The sequence below is a fragment of the Equus asinus genome, chromosome X, assembly GCF_041296235.1.
Source record: "Equus asinus isolate D_3611 breed Donkey chromosome X, EquAss-T2T_v2, whole genome shotgun sequence".
NCBI lineage: Eukaryota > Metazoa > Chordata > Mammalia > Perissodactyla > Equidae > Equus > Equus asinus.
Genome location: NC_091820.1, coordinates 107,266,406 through 107,282,022, shown reverse-complemented (window position 1 = coordinate 107,282,022; position 15,617 = coordinate 107,266,406). Strand labels below are relative to the sequence as shown.

Sequence of the window (15,617 nt, the reverse complement as noted above, 5' to 3'; positions counted from 1 at the left end):
GAAAGAAACCTCTTACCTATTAACAGTCCCTTCCTGTTCTGTCTCTATGGATTTGCCTATTCTGAACATTACATATAAATTAAATTATACTGTATGGGGTCTTTTGTGTCTGGCTGCTTTCACAGAGCATAATGTTTCCAAGGTTCATTCATAGTATATCATAAAGCAGCACTTCATTTTTTTATGGCTGAATAATATTCCACTGTATGTATATACCACATTTTGTTTACCAGTCATCAGTTGATGGACATTTGGCCTTTTCCACTCATTGTTTATCATGAATAATGCTGGTATGAACAAGTTTTTCTTTGAACGGTTACTTCAGTTCTCTTCGTTATATACCTACGAGTGTAATTGCTAGGTTACATGGTAACTCTATGTTTATCTCTTTGAGGAACTGCCAAATTATTTTGCAATATACATCCCCACTGGCAGTGTATGAAGGTTCCAATTTCTCCACATCCTCACCAACAATGGTTATTGTCTACTATTTTGATTCTAGCCATTCTAGTGGATGTGAATGTAGTATCTCATTGTTGGTTTTTATTTGCATTTCCCTACTGGCTAAAGATGTTGGGCATCTTTTAGTGTGCTTACTAAGTATTTGTATATATTCTTTGGAGAGGTGTCTTTTGAAATCCTGTTCCCATTTGTTAATTGGATTATTCACCTTTTCATTATTGAGTTGTAAGAGTTCTTTATATATTCCAGATACAAGTCCCTTATGAGATATATGATTTGCAAGTATTAGCCGTTGATTTTTCATAGATGACCTGTATGAGGTTGAGGAAATTCTTTTCTATTCCTAGTTTGCTGAGAGTTCCTCTCAGGGATGGATGTTGAATTTTGCCAGATGCTTTTGCTACATCTACTGAGATGATAAAGTTGTTTTCTTTCACAATATTGTGAATTGCGTTGGTTGACTTTAAGATGTTAAATAAAACCTGGATTGCTAGGATAGACCCCAGTTGGCCATGATGGATTTTGTTGTTGTTGTTTTTATGTTTTTGGATTGAAGTTGCTAAAATTTTGTGTAGACCTTTTCCATCTTTTCATGGGGATATTGGTGTTTAGTTTTCTTTTAATGTCTCTGCCTGTTTTTGGTGTTAAGGTAATGCTGACCCCATGAAACATGTTAGGAAGTATTCTTTGCTCTTCACTTTTCTTGAACATTTTGTGCAGAACTGATATTTTTTCTTTTTTAAATAGGCAAATTCAGTGAACCCATCTGGGACAGTGGTTTTCTTTATGGGACGGTTTTTAATATAATTTCAATTTCTACACTAGATCTTGGGCAAAAGTCTGAGAAGTAATACAATTTCAATTTCTTAAATAGGTATAGGGCTATTCTTGTTTTCTGTTTCTTCTTGCATGAGCTTTGATCTACTGTGTCTTTCAAAGAATTTGCTCATTTCATCTAGTTAAACTTACAAAGTTGTTTATGTTTCCTTATTATCATTTCAGTATTTGTAGAATCTCTTGTGATGTTACTTCTCTTATTTCTGAAATTGATAATTTGTGTATTTTCTCTTTTTTCCTAATTAACCTATCTAGAGGTTTATGAATTTTTAAAATCTTCTCAATGAACTAATGTTTGGTTTCATTAATTTTTCTTCTATTATTTTCCCTTTTTTATTTTATAGTTTTCCTCTCTCATCTTCATTGTTTTCTTATTTCTGCTTGCCATTGGTTTAATTTGCTCTTCCTTTTCTAGTTTCTAAGGTGGGGGCTGGAGGTCATTGCCTTGAAACCATTCTTTCTTTTCTAATATGTATCTCAATGGTTATTTGAATCAATAAGCAAAGTATTAGGGAGGCAACAAATGTTGCAGTGAAAATGAAAATGGGAAGATTGTTTTTGAGAACTCTTTTGATAAATGGGATATTATCAGTAGTATTTGGTGAATTGGTTATGGAAGAAAGAGAAGACTATTATGATTCACAGGTTTATGTTGAGAGAGATTGAGTAGTGTATTACTCACTGAGGTATAGAATACAGAAAGAAGGAAAAGTTAATTTAGTGAGAAAGTAGTTCTGTTGTGGATACAATGATTTTAATATGTCTGTTGGACATCCATTTGACTGCATCAAGTTGACATTTGTATCTGGAGCCCAATAGAGAGATCTTGGCAGAAAATAAATATTTGAAAGTCATCAGGATGGAGGCTATAGTTGTTACTATTCCAGGATAGGGGCTGAGTCTTGCCAAGGCTTCCAGTGTTTCAAGAAACACTGGATTAAAAAAAAGGAATAGTATTTCTAGATTTGTAAAACACTGTGCTAGCCAACTAAAACACAGTTGTGGACTAGATGGGGCCTCTAAATGGTCTGTCTCCCACTCTATCCATTACTAGCTTATTTTCCTGGAGTGAATGGTGTCCCAACTGAAGCAGTGGACTGCATTGTTTCTTCAAAAATAGCTACCAAATTTATTTGATGTGCATATGCACACAAACCTGCAGTTAACCCTTGCAATTGTGACAAGGCTTTGAGAATACCCAGGAGAGGATACAGTATAAGAAGAGAAGAGGGTTAAGACAGAACCCTTGGAAACATTAAGGATGTTAGAAGAGGATTAGTGAAGGCTAATGAAACCTAATGCAAAGTTGTGTCTAAACCTCTTTCTCATAGAGTTGTGAAGAAGAGGAGGCAGTTTTTATTTATCAAATTCTAGACTATTGGAGCTAAGAAGCAATACAACATCACTAGAAGCTGGAGGGAAGTAACCTTAAGACAAAAAAAGTACTCAAGTGCTAAATATATCAGAGATCATGGAACTTCAGAACTGGTAGAAAGAACCAGAGTGGCCAATTTTGTACAGGACTGAACAGTTGACAAACACTTCTACATACAGACTGTTCTGTTTGTTTCTTACCAGTCCCACCTTCAGGATGAATAAACTGAGTCTCAGGGAATTTTAGTACCTATAGTACTTCATATTATGTGGCCCTTAGATCTCCTAGCTGGAAATGTAGTGCTCTTTCTACTCCAGCATGAGATCTTAGGGAATATATAGCATGACTGTCTCACTTTAAAATGTTTGCTTATTATGTGCATCAGATCAACCTCAGATCAGAACACAGCCTGTTAAAATATAATCCCATAAACAGCGATTTTAGAATTAGAATTTAATTGGAATTGTATACTTTTTTACTTGAAGTTTTATGGAAAAAATGTTTTAAAAATCCAGTTCTGGCTTATTTAGGCTTTACTGCACTGTTAAGAATCAAATGCTCAGATATCATTTGTTTTGTTTTTCAGGAAAGACTCTGTTTGCCTCATCATATTTTGGAAGAAAGAGGTCTTGTGAAAGTTGGTGTCACAGTTCAGGCTCTTCTTGAATTACCCACAACCAAGGCATCTCAGCTTTCTACAGCTTGATATAACATTTAAAAATCATAAGTGTATAGATTCATTTATTCGAAGTGATTTCAAATATCTCAAATTCATGAATAAGAATGTCTAATAAAAAATAATTTTATTAGATCAAGCCTTAGGTTTAAAAAAACTATGTTAAAACATCAAAATTGAATTTTGAATTACCCAGACTTTTTTTGAAGTAAAACTGGATTAACTTAATCAGAGTTTTTGATAAATTCAAATTCTCTTTTTACTAAGTCAGTTGATGACCTTGATTATTTTTCAAAAATCAAGTTGATACTAAATTTAAAATGTGGTTTCAATTTAATAATCACATTAGGTTTAATTTTTTATATCATAGCATACTAGTAAACATCTGAATAAGGTAATCATTTTTTTACCAATTTAAAACAATTCTATATTTGAGTTATTTAATACACTTCTAATTCTAGTTTATACACAGTTTCCTCAATCTTTGGTCTTAGTTTTCTAGAAAAAATGAGTAGAAAATACAGAATTCTGGCTTTATATTAAATTCTTTTAGTATTATAGATTGGTGCCAAAATATTTTCAGTTGTACTGTAGATTGTTTACATGTGAAGTGCCTGTGTAATTGATGACTCTTATATGGTCTTAAGCATCTTTGCAGTTTCTTTTTATGTATTAATGGAATCAGTGGACCTTTAAAATATTTTAGTAGATTTTGTAAGTTCAGTAATATGCGAGGACTTAAATGTGCCTCACATTGTGACATTTGTGGTTTTTTATTTAGTCCATTGCAGTTTTCCTTAAATTGGTTATTTCATGTTGTCAGAAAAAACATGTTAATATGCTTAATTTATGCTATTTAATTTTCCAAAACTTAATCATCTTTTAAAATGTATTATTTGAAGAGTATTTTATTTCTGTATTAAAAATGTTACACAAAGCAGTAAGGTTTTTGAGAACTAGAAAAGTACTAATTATCAAGGACATTTTTGATAAAACTGCCAGAGTTTGGGTTTATCTTGACTTTTAGGAACATTACGTCAGTGTGCTGCCTTTAATTATATTCAGATTCAGAGAGCAGCAATTGAGAAATTTAGAAATATGGCCATTTGTGGATCCTATAAATCTTATGATCCTCAATTAACATGATGTTGAATTAAACACAGACCATTCTATAGATATTTTCATAAGTATACTATGTCATATGAAGTCCTTGTTTAATTTAGAGGTGGATAAATTTATGTTGGTAGTAGTGCAGGAATTTTTCAAAAACATTACTGTAATGAATAACTCAGTTTCCTGTAGAAGAACTTTAGTATAATTACTTTCGTAGTAGCCAAGCAAGTATCATATCTTAAATATGTGATTATTTGCACTTGTTACCTCTTAATATGGATGCAACTTATTAAGAATTTTGGCCTGGGTATTTCAAAGGGTATATATAAAAGGTAAAAACTAGTGTGCCAAATTGTATAGTAAGGGTTGGTTTAGGAACAACACTACTTTTTTTGATCAGTTGGCATGAAGCCATATAGTTAAATTTTGACTTTAGAATACAGATCTGTTCTTTACATTCCCCAAGGGTCAAATTGGAGCTTTTAAAGAGTTAAAACTTCGTATGATTATAAGGTTTAAAAAGTAAATTATTAGTAATTTATGACTTTAAATGTTTGAGCTAATTAGTTATTTTTCAGTTGGATCTAAGAAACACCTTATTGACATAAGCAGTCTCCCTAGTGAAAACTTGGGTAATAAAGGTAAGAAATGGCAAATAAATACCTTAGTTGTTACTTTTTAATGTAGAAATTTGACAGTATTACAAATAAAGTGACCATTAAAAGCTACAGCAATCATTCAATACTGCTTTCGTAGTTATCATGCTATAGGATTCCTCCTATTAATCAATCTAGATATTAATTATTTTATAAGTATTTTCCTGTTTCATATCATTCAAATATTAGTGAATTTATAGGCCATTTCTTTATTGCATTTCACTTACTTGTCAATTAATTATTACTTTAAAGAGAAAATGCACCAGAACCTCACTGTAGCATTGTTTACTGCAAAGCAAAATTCCATTTAAGATGGGTCTATCTGAGGTCTACCATGGCAGTTTATTTACTGTAGTGCCAAAGGCAACACCACCTCTAAGATAATTTCACAGCATAGTCCCCAAGGACACATTTATCAAGGCTCTGATGTATTTCTTTTAGTAGTTTTTAAATAAGTGTTAAATTTATTCTAAATTGTTTTGACGGTGGTTATATATTTACTTCATCAGTTATAGAATTAAGAATGATTATCATTATTTAAATTGATTTGTCATTTGAAGAGGGTTAAATAATCAAACTAAAATATTTTATTAGGCCCTTAAAAATCCAGTGGATAGCTACTTCTGCTAAATTTTATTACTGTATGGCACAAGAAAGAAGTGATGTGTTGGATATGTTAGCATTGAAATAAGGAGTAAAAATGCATTTCCATTTGTTTAATAATTATCTTTACAGAATGCTAGTTTATTGACTTTTCTAACTGAATTTTTTGAGAATTCAGAAATGTTTGTATTGGTCGCAGATCTATCATGATTGATTTTCTGATGCATTTAAAAATAAATGGAACACTAAATGTATATTACCGATGCAAGCTGTGGATAAAGTTGAATGAAAAAATTAAAGTCTGAAATTTCTTTTCTCCCTTTCTACCTCTTCTCTCAACATCACAGCATTCATTTTGTGGAGGTATTAGATAGCTCATGTCTATGTTCTCTAGTATGGGAAAATAAACTTGAAGAGGATTTTCAAAGTAAGTTGTTAAAGAGTCCAGATGTTCTTCATCATACTATTTTCAATAGGTAATGTTTTCTTTAAAAAACAATGATTTCCTAGGATATCTTGACAAATAATGTCATAAGATAGACTCTTTATATACAACATAAATGTCAGATAAACATATACATATAATAAAAAGTAGGATAGGGCAAATTGTAATTATTGTAGATTTTAGTGTGAGGTATATGATTGAATTATCCTTAAGCTATTTGATAAAAAATGTAATCTTTAATTTTTAAGTAATTCTACTTTTAAAAACATCCACATAATTTGGAAATGTGCAGATATCTTCTATTCCTTAAAGTGTAATCTTTTCTATTCCTACATTTTAAAACATGAAAAAAAAATCTTTATGCTTATGGTATTTAAATAGCTTATATTTTCCACATGGTGTGTGTGTGTGTGTTTGTGTTTGTGTTTGTGTGTGTGTGTGTAATGCAAGGCTTCAGCTGTTTTAGCAGAGGAGAGTCCTACTGCATTGGAAAGCCAGAGTTTAGAAGTAATGAGAATTTTGACATCAGTACAGTCATGCACTGCGTAACCACATTTCGGTCAACGATCGACTGAATATACCGCAGTGGTCCCGTAAGATTAGTACCAAGTAGCCTAGGTCATTAGTAGGCTATACCATCTAGATTTGTGTAAGTACACTCTGTGATGTTTGCACAATGACAAAATCGCCTAATCACTCATTTCTCAGATGCGTTTCTCAGAACGTGTCCCTGGCATTAAGTGACACGTGATGGTAATTTAGGATGGAAAGTTGCTGGATGAATCATTTGAAAATTACCAAAATTTGTAAAAAAGAAGAAGTTTTTAAAATGCGATCTTTTAAAAAATTTAAAGAAATGATTGCATACTATTTTCTTGGATTCTTAAATACATAATTTTGATTACCCTGCCATTTAAGATTAGGAAAATAAATTCATTTTTACTGTAATCCATTAATATGCATCAAGTGCCTACCTAAATAGATGAGAAACACATTATGTACATATGTAAATACATAAATAAAAATGGATTTTTCAGATAGCAAGTTGAATTTTCTAAAACTTTGTTCAGATATCTCAGTCACTTCTAATGCAAAGGAAGACAAAGTAATACTGTATAATTTATGAAGTAATAATTAAAATTATACATTAAGGCAGTGATTCTTAAACTTTAATATGCATGTGGATCACTTGGGGATCTTATTAACCAAATACCAATTTATTCAGTGGTTTAAGGATGAGGTTTGAGATTCCACATTTCTAATAAGCTCCCAAGTGATGCTGGTCCAGTGACTAACTTGAGTAATAAGGCTTTATGGTCATTCAAGCTTCATATTAATATCATTTTACTGTACAATTGTAGTTCAGTATTTTAAATGATGCTTCAAGGTCTTTTCAACAGATACTTAACATTTTTTAATAGGTGTCTATTCTGACTTTATTATGGACTTTTGGATTTTCTTTTGTGGTTTTAAAAGATGTGCTTTATGCTGATTAATACTGTTTCCTGTTTTTATTTTCTTTTACAAACTATTTTAAACACAGATGGCCATATAATTTTAAAGATAAAGGAAATTAGTCACATGAATAATAAGTTATGTAGGGGCCAGCCCCATTGCCCAGTGGTTAAGTTTGGTGCATGCTGCTTCAGCAGCCTGGGTTTGGTTCCTGGGAGCTGACCTTCACCACTCATTGGCAACCATGCTGTGGCAGTGACCCACATACAAAATAGAGGAAGATTGGCATGGATGTTAGCTCAGGGTGAATCTTCTTCAGCAAAAAAGAAAAGTGGAAGATTGGCAACAGATGTTAGCTCAGGGCAAATCTTCCTCAGCAAAAAAATAAAAAGTAAAAATTAATAAACAAAATAAGGTATTTGATTATAAAATGGTCATTTATATCCAAACAAGTTAATTTGCTAAATTAGCAAATATTAGTGCATAACACTTTGCTCTTTTGGAATGCTCTTTGGAATACATTAATTTTTTCATGATGTCCATGTCAGTCCATTCTCCTCTTGCTAGGCAGCAATTCTCCCTTTGGTTTTAAATTCAAAACACACTCATTCTCTCAGGCTATCATGATAAATGTAAAATTTGTGCCATATGCAAGTATATATTTAATTCTAAATATTTATGATTTTTTATCAGAGCTCAAACTTTCAAGTACAGATTATCCCCCTGCAACAAATGAGAAAAGGTATTTATTTCATTCCTCTTTTTTTGTAAATTGTATTGATTTAACACATTTAAGTTATTTTAATGCCTTCTAAAGCACAGGGTAAATTGTTAGCTTAAAAACAAGTTAAAATCCAAGTTAGCCTGAAATGGCAAGGGCAGCCAAATGTCTTCCATGGCAGGGTAACTTATTTACTGTGATGAAAATATGGGAAGGTTAATAATTAAATATAAAAAAGGAGAGGAGAATTATGTGAAGCATCAAGCTAGATGCTTTTTTATAATTGAATTATAAATAATGCATTTTACATATTTTTACTTATGTTGTCTCATTCATAATCTTTAAGATTAACAACTCAGTGGAAATTAGTATCATGCTGTATTATAAAATCATACTTACTTGGATGTGACCGTGCTTATTAGTGAAAGAAAATAAATGTATAAATATACATTTTAAAATATTGGTATAATTTGTTATTTTATACCACCAAAATTTCTGGTTTAGTTCATGATATGCTCCTAGGTATAATCACAAGAGAATTTAATGCTGTAAAAGGTTTTAGAATTTGTGTATTGCCACTCTTTCATTCTTCAGACTAGGAAGCTAAGGCCCAGAATTATGGTTTGAACAAATAGTTGAGCACTGGTCTTCTTGTAAGTACCCCTGGATCGTTTACTTACTGTACTAAGACTTTGGAAAATAATTATAAATTAGTTAATTTAAAACCTTTTTCAAGCACTTAGTCTATGTACCAGGTATTGGTATTGTAGGCACTAGTGGTATGGAAATGATTAAGACATGGTCTTTTTTTTCAGAGCTTTATGAAGTAAGTCTGTTGCTGGTTTCTGGCTGTTGCATTAAAATAGATATTTAATGTAGATATTTAATATTTAATCTACAGTTATAATATTAAATTTTGCTGTTGAAATTTATCATTCTTCATGCTTATATCTTTGCAAGCTGACTTTTAAAGTTTACTTCTTGGGCTGGCCCAGTGGTGCAGTGGTTAAGTTCACACGTTCCGCTTCGGCAACCTGGGGTTCGCCAGTTCCCATCCCGGCTGCAGACATGGCACCACTTGGCAAGCCATGCTGTGGTAGGCGTCCCACATATGAAGTAGAGGAAGATGGGCACGGATGTTAGCTCAGGGCCAGTCTTCCTCAGCAAAAAGGGGAGGATTGGCAGCAGATGTTAGCTCAGGGCTAATCTTCCTCAAAAGAAAATAAAGTTAGTTTACTGCTCGGTACTACATTTGTCATTGAATATTCCTTTTTGCTAGTTGATCCCAACAGTCATGTTTCTTTGAAGAATAATCCTGTTTATTTTGAATGATTGTATATTATATTTGCTTGCAGAAAATTAGTATATCCATTCCACAGATTTGTAAAATGTTCTATATATAAAATATAATGTATTTCATAAAATTTTAATTTTTCTGAAATGATTTGTTTATAAAGTAATTACCTTTGACATCTTTCTCTGTGAAGTTTTAGAATATTTCATGTTAGTTTAAATGTAATGCTTTGATGTTTGTGGGTAGTTCTATTATAGATAGAACATTACTACAACTCTGAAGCTCTGGTAGCTTGGGCCTATGGAAATGTTAATCAAAAGTATTTTTTGTAAACAAATGATAAAGTACTAGTAGAAATTTCACTATTTTCTATGCTTGTTTCTAGGTGTTTTTGATATGATTTGAGAGTCATATTGGTAGGATCTATGTCAGGATGGATCTATTCTTTAATTGAACTTTTATTCATTTGACTTGTCAGTTATTTCCAAATTGTTTTCTCTTTCTTCCTGTGGCAAAGTTGCAGATGATAAATGCAAATGAAATGTTTTTCTTTCCCTAGATCTTTTCATAAACCAAGATGTCTCTTTAAAGTTGCTTTTGTGCTTTTAGCCTGGTTAATCCACAGGAATGAAAGAAGGGAATACAGTCATGTGTCACTTAATGAGGAGGATACGGTCTGACAAATGAGTAGTTAGGCGATTTCATCATTGTGCGAACATCATAGAGTGTACTTAGACAAACCTAGATAGTATAGCCTACTACATACCTAGGATATAGGGTACTGATCTTAACGGACCCGCCGTGGTATATGCGGTCCGTCGTTGACCCAAACGTCATTATGCGGCACATGACTGTACCACAAATGATCTTGTTTTGCTCTGTGGCCTAGACTCAAGTGTTTTTCAGCAAGACTTGATAATATAAGATTTTGTTGATAAAAGGATGAGGTGGGACTACTAAATAATGAGAGCTAATATTTATTGAGTTCTTATTTGCATAGCATTGGTACTGTATGTTTTCAAACATTATCTCATGTAATCCTCACAATAGCGTTCTGAGATAGGTACTGTAATTATCCTAGTTTTACTAATGAGGAAAATTAGTCCAGAGGTTAAGTAATCTACCCAAGCTTACTCATTTTATGGGTGGAAAATCTAGGATTCTAAGGCTGTCCAACATCAAAGGATGTTATTCCACCACATCACGTGTGGGAAATAAAATTCTTTGTTTCTACTAAGGAGTTGTTATGCATCCTTCACTTGCTTATTTTTATAGTTTAAACTATATTTGCTGTGTGGAATATGTGTATATCTGTTTTCTCTGTATACCTATAGAGGATATTAGCCTATATACATATTTGCATTTTAATTATTTTTCTTGTGTTGAGAAATACGATGAGTAATTTGAGATAGTAAATGTTAGGCACCATGGCATGTCTCAACACTTGAGTTGTAAATGATTCAGGAAATAATACCTACTACATGCCAAGCATGATGTGGGTGCCAGGTATTCACTGGTGAACAAGACAGATATCTGTACCCTCAAGGAGCTCACAATCATTGCATTATCCATATAGAGTGCCTTGTTCAAGAGTTCTGCCTTCTATGACTCTTAACAAACTCTTAAAGAGTTTATTACTTACTGTTTGATTTATATCTCAACTATGCTTAAAAATAATATTATGGCTTTCAATAAAAGTAGTCAGTAAAAAATGCTCATGTATCCAGTTGATAAAGAACAAGAGCAAAGTAATGAATGTATTGGGGGAACAATTATAGCGTAAAACCCAGATTCAAGACAGTTGCTACAGTTTTATCCAAACTTAGCTCTGAGCCTCCTACCAGATAAGGAGTACATAATACACCAAGATCCTTGTTTCCCTAAGCTTTGGAGCTCATTCAGTATTGCAGTCACTGAACCTTAAATGCAATAATCTCTGTCATGTATTGTACACAGAGCACAGGCCTTTTAGAACAGACCCTTTAATTCCCAATTCCTTTAATAGCTATGGAATTTTGTATGTGCTGACTTCACCTGTCATATGGCTATAGTACCACATAGAATTTAGTAGATGAAATGGGAATTGTGTAGATTGCCTAGCATAGCACCTCATGCAAAATAGGTTTCCTCCATTTGGATATTAAACATGTGGATGGCCAGAGATATTTTGTTGTGAAAATTATTATATACTAATTCAGATGGAAACCTGATATTGGTTGGCCACAGCATTACTTGTAGGTAGGTACCAAACTTTCCTTTATGAATAACTATCATCTATTTAAAATTCTAACAGTTTCTCAATTGAAATGCCAGATTTCCCCCAGTATGCAGAAGAGATGGTGGCTTTAACTCTGAAGGTACTGATTATCTTCCTTAGCAACGAAATACTAACTTTAATATGGTTCCTGCAGAACACTTGCGTTTTGAGCTGGAATGCTGTCTCAGTGGGCCAACTGGAACTAATTTATACCTTTTCTTCAAATTCATCCCCACATCCTCTCAGTTGATGAATTTGCTTTGCACCACATCGAGAAAATAGAAACCATCAATTAACTACCCTTACACCTATTGGATGGTTAGGACTATTACAGTTCTTCTCATCAAAAGACCACATATCCTGTGGAAAAAAAGTCCTATATACTTCCCTTTTTTGGTTGATGATTATTCCTGCATCTTTGATTTCTTCCTCTCTTCCTCAATCATTACCATCAACGTAAAAGCATAAACTAGTGTTTCCCATTTGAAAATAACCACAAAATTCCTACACTACTTCCAGCAATTGACATGTTTTTCTGTTTGCCTACAAACTCAAATCTGTTAGAAGAGTATATGTGCTATTTCCACTTCCTCACCCTCCCACTCATTCTTCATCCCATCCTGTTCTAGCTTACAACCTCATCTCTTCACTGACCTTGATGGCTCTAATCAAAATCATCATGATCTCCATGTTGCCAGATATAGTCATTTCTTTGTTCTCACCTCTTTTGACCTCTCAGCAGCTTTCATCATAATTAACCCGTCACTCCTTGAAACATTTTCTTCTCTCAGCTCTTTATGACACTCTATTCTCCCAGTTTGCCTCCTTATCCTCCTGGCTACTCCTACCCTACTTCTAAATGAGTGGTTCTCAAACTTTAGTGTACATTAATATCACGTTGAAAGCTTGTTAAAATGCAGATTCTTGAGCTACTGTCTCAGAAGTTCTGTTTTAATAGCTCTGGATCAAGCCTAAGAATCTATATCTTTAACCAGTACCCCAAAAGATTATGATGTAGATGGCTCATGAATCTCAAGTTTGAAAACCTTTGCTCCTTAATTCTCATTCTTGTGCCTCCCGTTTGTCTATACTTTGTCCTTTGGAGAGCTCATCCATTTCTATCTGTGTCAATGCTTCTCAGCCCTATCTGCACATAGTATCACCTAGGGAACTTTTGAAAAGATGACAGTGCTCATTCCAGACCAATTAAATCAAAAACTTTAGGGATGGAACCTTGTTTTTGGTATTTTTAAAAGCTTCCCAGGTTATTCCCATTTGCAGCCAGGGTTGAGAACCACTATTCTATATACTTATAATTTTTATCTTTAGCTCTATACTTTCCTCAGACTTTCAAATTTCTGTACCCAGTGGCCTACTTAACATCACATTACTCCATCTCAGACATCTCAATCCTAAAATGGCCGATAAAGAACTATTGATTCTGCACCCTGGTCTCAAACACATTCATACCCATAGAAGTAAATGTTAATATTATCTGTTTAGTTGCTCATGACAGGAAACAGGGAGTCATCTTTGATATTTTAACCTTATTTTTCAACCTTATTTTTCATATTCAAATCATTAGCAAGACTTGTTACTTTCAGAATATCTCTCAACTTTATCTCATTCTCTCCATCACTACTGTCAGGATTTTAGACCAAGCCACCATCATCTCTTGTCTGGTCTGCTGTAATAGACTCCTAACTGGCCTTGTTTCTACACTTGGCTTCTGCAATCCACACTCCACGTGACAAACTCAGGTGACCTATTAAAGCCATAAATTATCATGTCATCCCCCTACTTAAAACATCTCACTTACAGTAAACCTTGGCTTACCTCCCCAACTTCAACTCTACTGCCTCTCTTCTTACAACTCACCATGCTCCAGCCTCGTAAGTCTCATTTCTGTTCACTGATCTCACCAATGTATCAGGGCCTTTGTATGCTGCCTAAAATGCAGTTCCCCCATGGCTGGCTTCTTATCATTCCACTTCAAAGTCTCCTTGTCAGAGAGTTCTCCCCTGTTATTCTGATAACGTAACACCCTGTTTCTTTCTTTCATAGTACCTCTTAATGTGACAGTTTATATGTTGATCATACTTCCGTATTAGATTGTAAGATTCATTAGAGAGGGATCTTAATATATCTTGTTCGTTACTATATCTTCAGCAGGTAACACAGTGCCTGGCACCCAGTAGCAGCTCAATACAAATCTGAGTTATGAGTTAATCAATTTAATTACTATCCCCAGATAACTAAATGAAATGACTCCCCAAACTTACCCTCCCAACTCACTGAGTTTGGCAAATTCAGATTTATCATTCAGGTGCAGGATTTGAGTCACAGGGCTCCTTTTGCCACCTCCCTACGTTAGTTTAAGCTCTCGTTTATACATTGTCATATGCTGTTTTAAAAATTTCCCTAGTATTTGCTCAATCAATTAATGATATATCAAGACTGTCTAAAACTATATTATTTAGAAATTTTAAAAATGGGGTCATTCCTACCTATTCCAATTTCAAGATAGTATTACAATAAAGGCTGTGAAGAAATCTTAAACCCTGGGAACTGTAACTAGATCATTTAGTGTAGTTCGTAGATGGCTCCAATCTATATATTCACATGTCACAAGTTTTTCTTAGGTTCTGTGAAATTCTTAATGTAGTTATTAATTTCTCAGTTGTGTGAAAATAGTTAAGTGATAGAAGGAGGCCATTTGTGTTTTTAAAAGAGCATTTTTGAAAGGGAAGGAGGAAAGAAAAGAGGGAAGGGAGAGAGAAGGAGAGGAGGGAGAGAGGACTGAAGTCTGAGGAGATATTTAGAAAATTGATCAGTTGTAATCTTGGAGAGAAAGAGCATTAAGAAACAGGATGAACTGTACTTTGATTCCATCTTACCTAAATTATGCCTGAGAATTTAGAGTAAAATATTTTCCAAAGATTGGAATTCCCAATGATTTAAATAATTCTTAGTGACAGCAGATCTTCCTCAGGATTTTTAAAAATTTTAATAAAGGGTTCCAACTTTAAACTTAAAGTAGTTAATAAAATGAACTGTAACTGGTGGAATGATTAGTTTCCTGGTAGGTAGAATTCTGGAATCTGTAAAACATGGGGGGCTATAAAGCCAGGAGAAATGGCTCCCATCCCCCAATGGGCACTGGTGTCTATCACTGAGTGAGATCAAGGGAAACGTAATCACAGTAATGATAAGTAGAGAAGAAGTAATTGCTAATAATGTTTGTCATTTGATTAAAAATGTGAATGAGCCCCTCTCTTGACCTGTTTCACAGATTATCATTTAACAAGATTAAGTTGTAATTAGGCAGATATGATCAAGCATGTGTTTACATTTTGTTTTTACTTAGAAGCTTGGTAAGCCATTAAAGAAGTATTTTCTTCTCATCTTCTTCATTAAAATAGTACATTCTACAAGCAATTGACAATAGATACTATATTCAAAAATATTAACTGCTGGTGGTAGAGTTTACAGGTGCTGTAGTAAAAGTTGTGAGATTCCAAGGGAGTTGATTTGCTTATTGCAAAATAGTTGTGCCAGAGCAGAAGTATTACTCGACTCTGTGCTGTAGTTATGTTTCAAACGCCTTACATTTAACATGCTTTTTTTTATTTAAAGATTTTATGTTTTTCCTTTTTCTCCCCAAAGTCCCCCAGTACATAGTTGTATATTCTTCATTGTGGGTCCTTCTAGTTGTGGCATGTG

At 33.5% G+C, this 15,617-nt stretch overlaps 1 protein-coding gene across 8 annotated transcripts in view; it reads left to right on the top strand.

The window, feature by feature from the left end:
- Positions 1 to 6,038, top strand: part of LRCH2 (leucine rich repeats and calponin homology domain containing 2) — a 123,400-nt gene extending 117,362 nt beyond the window's left edge. For all 8 annotated transcript variants that reach the window (XM_070502484.1, XM_070502483.1, XM_070502482.1 and 5 more), the window contains one exon: positions 3,261 to 6,038. In XM_070502484.1, coding sequence (XP_070358585.1) covers positions 3,261 to 3,380 — 120 coding nt within the window. In that variant the 3' untranslated portion in view covers positions 3,381 to 6,038. The remainder of the gene's footprint in view (positions 1 to 3,260) is intronic.
- The last annotated feature ends 9,579 nt before the right edge of the window (positions 6,039 to 15,617 follow it).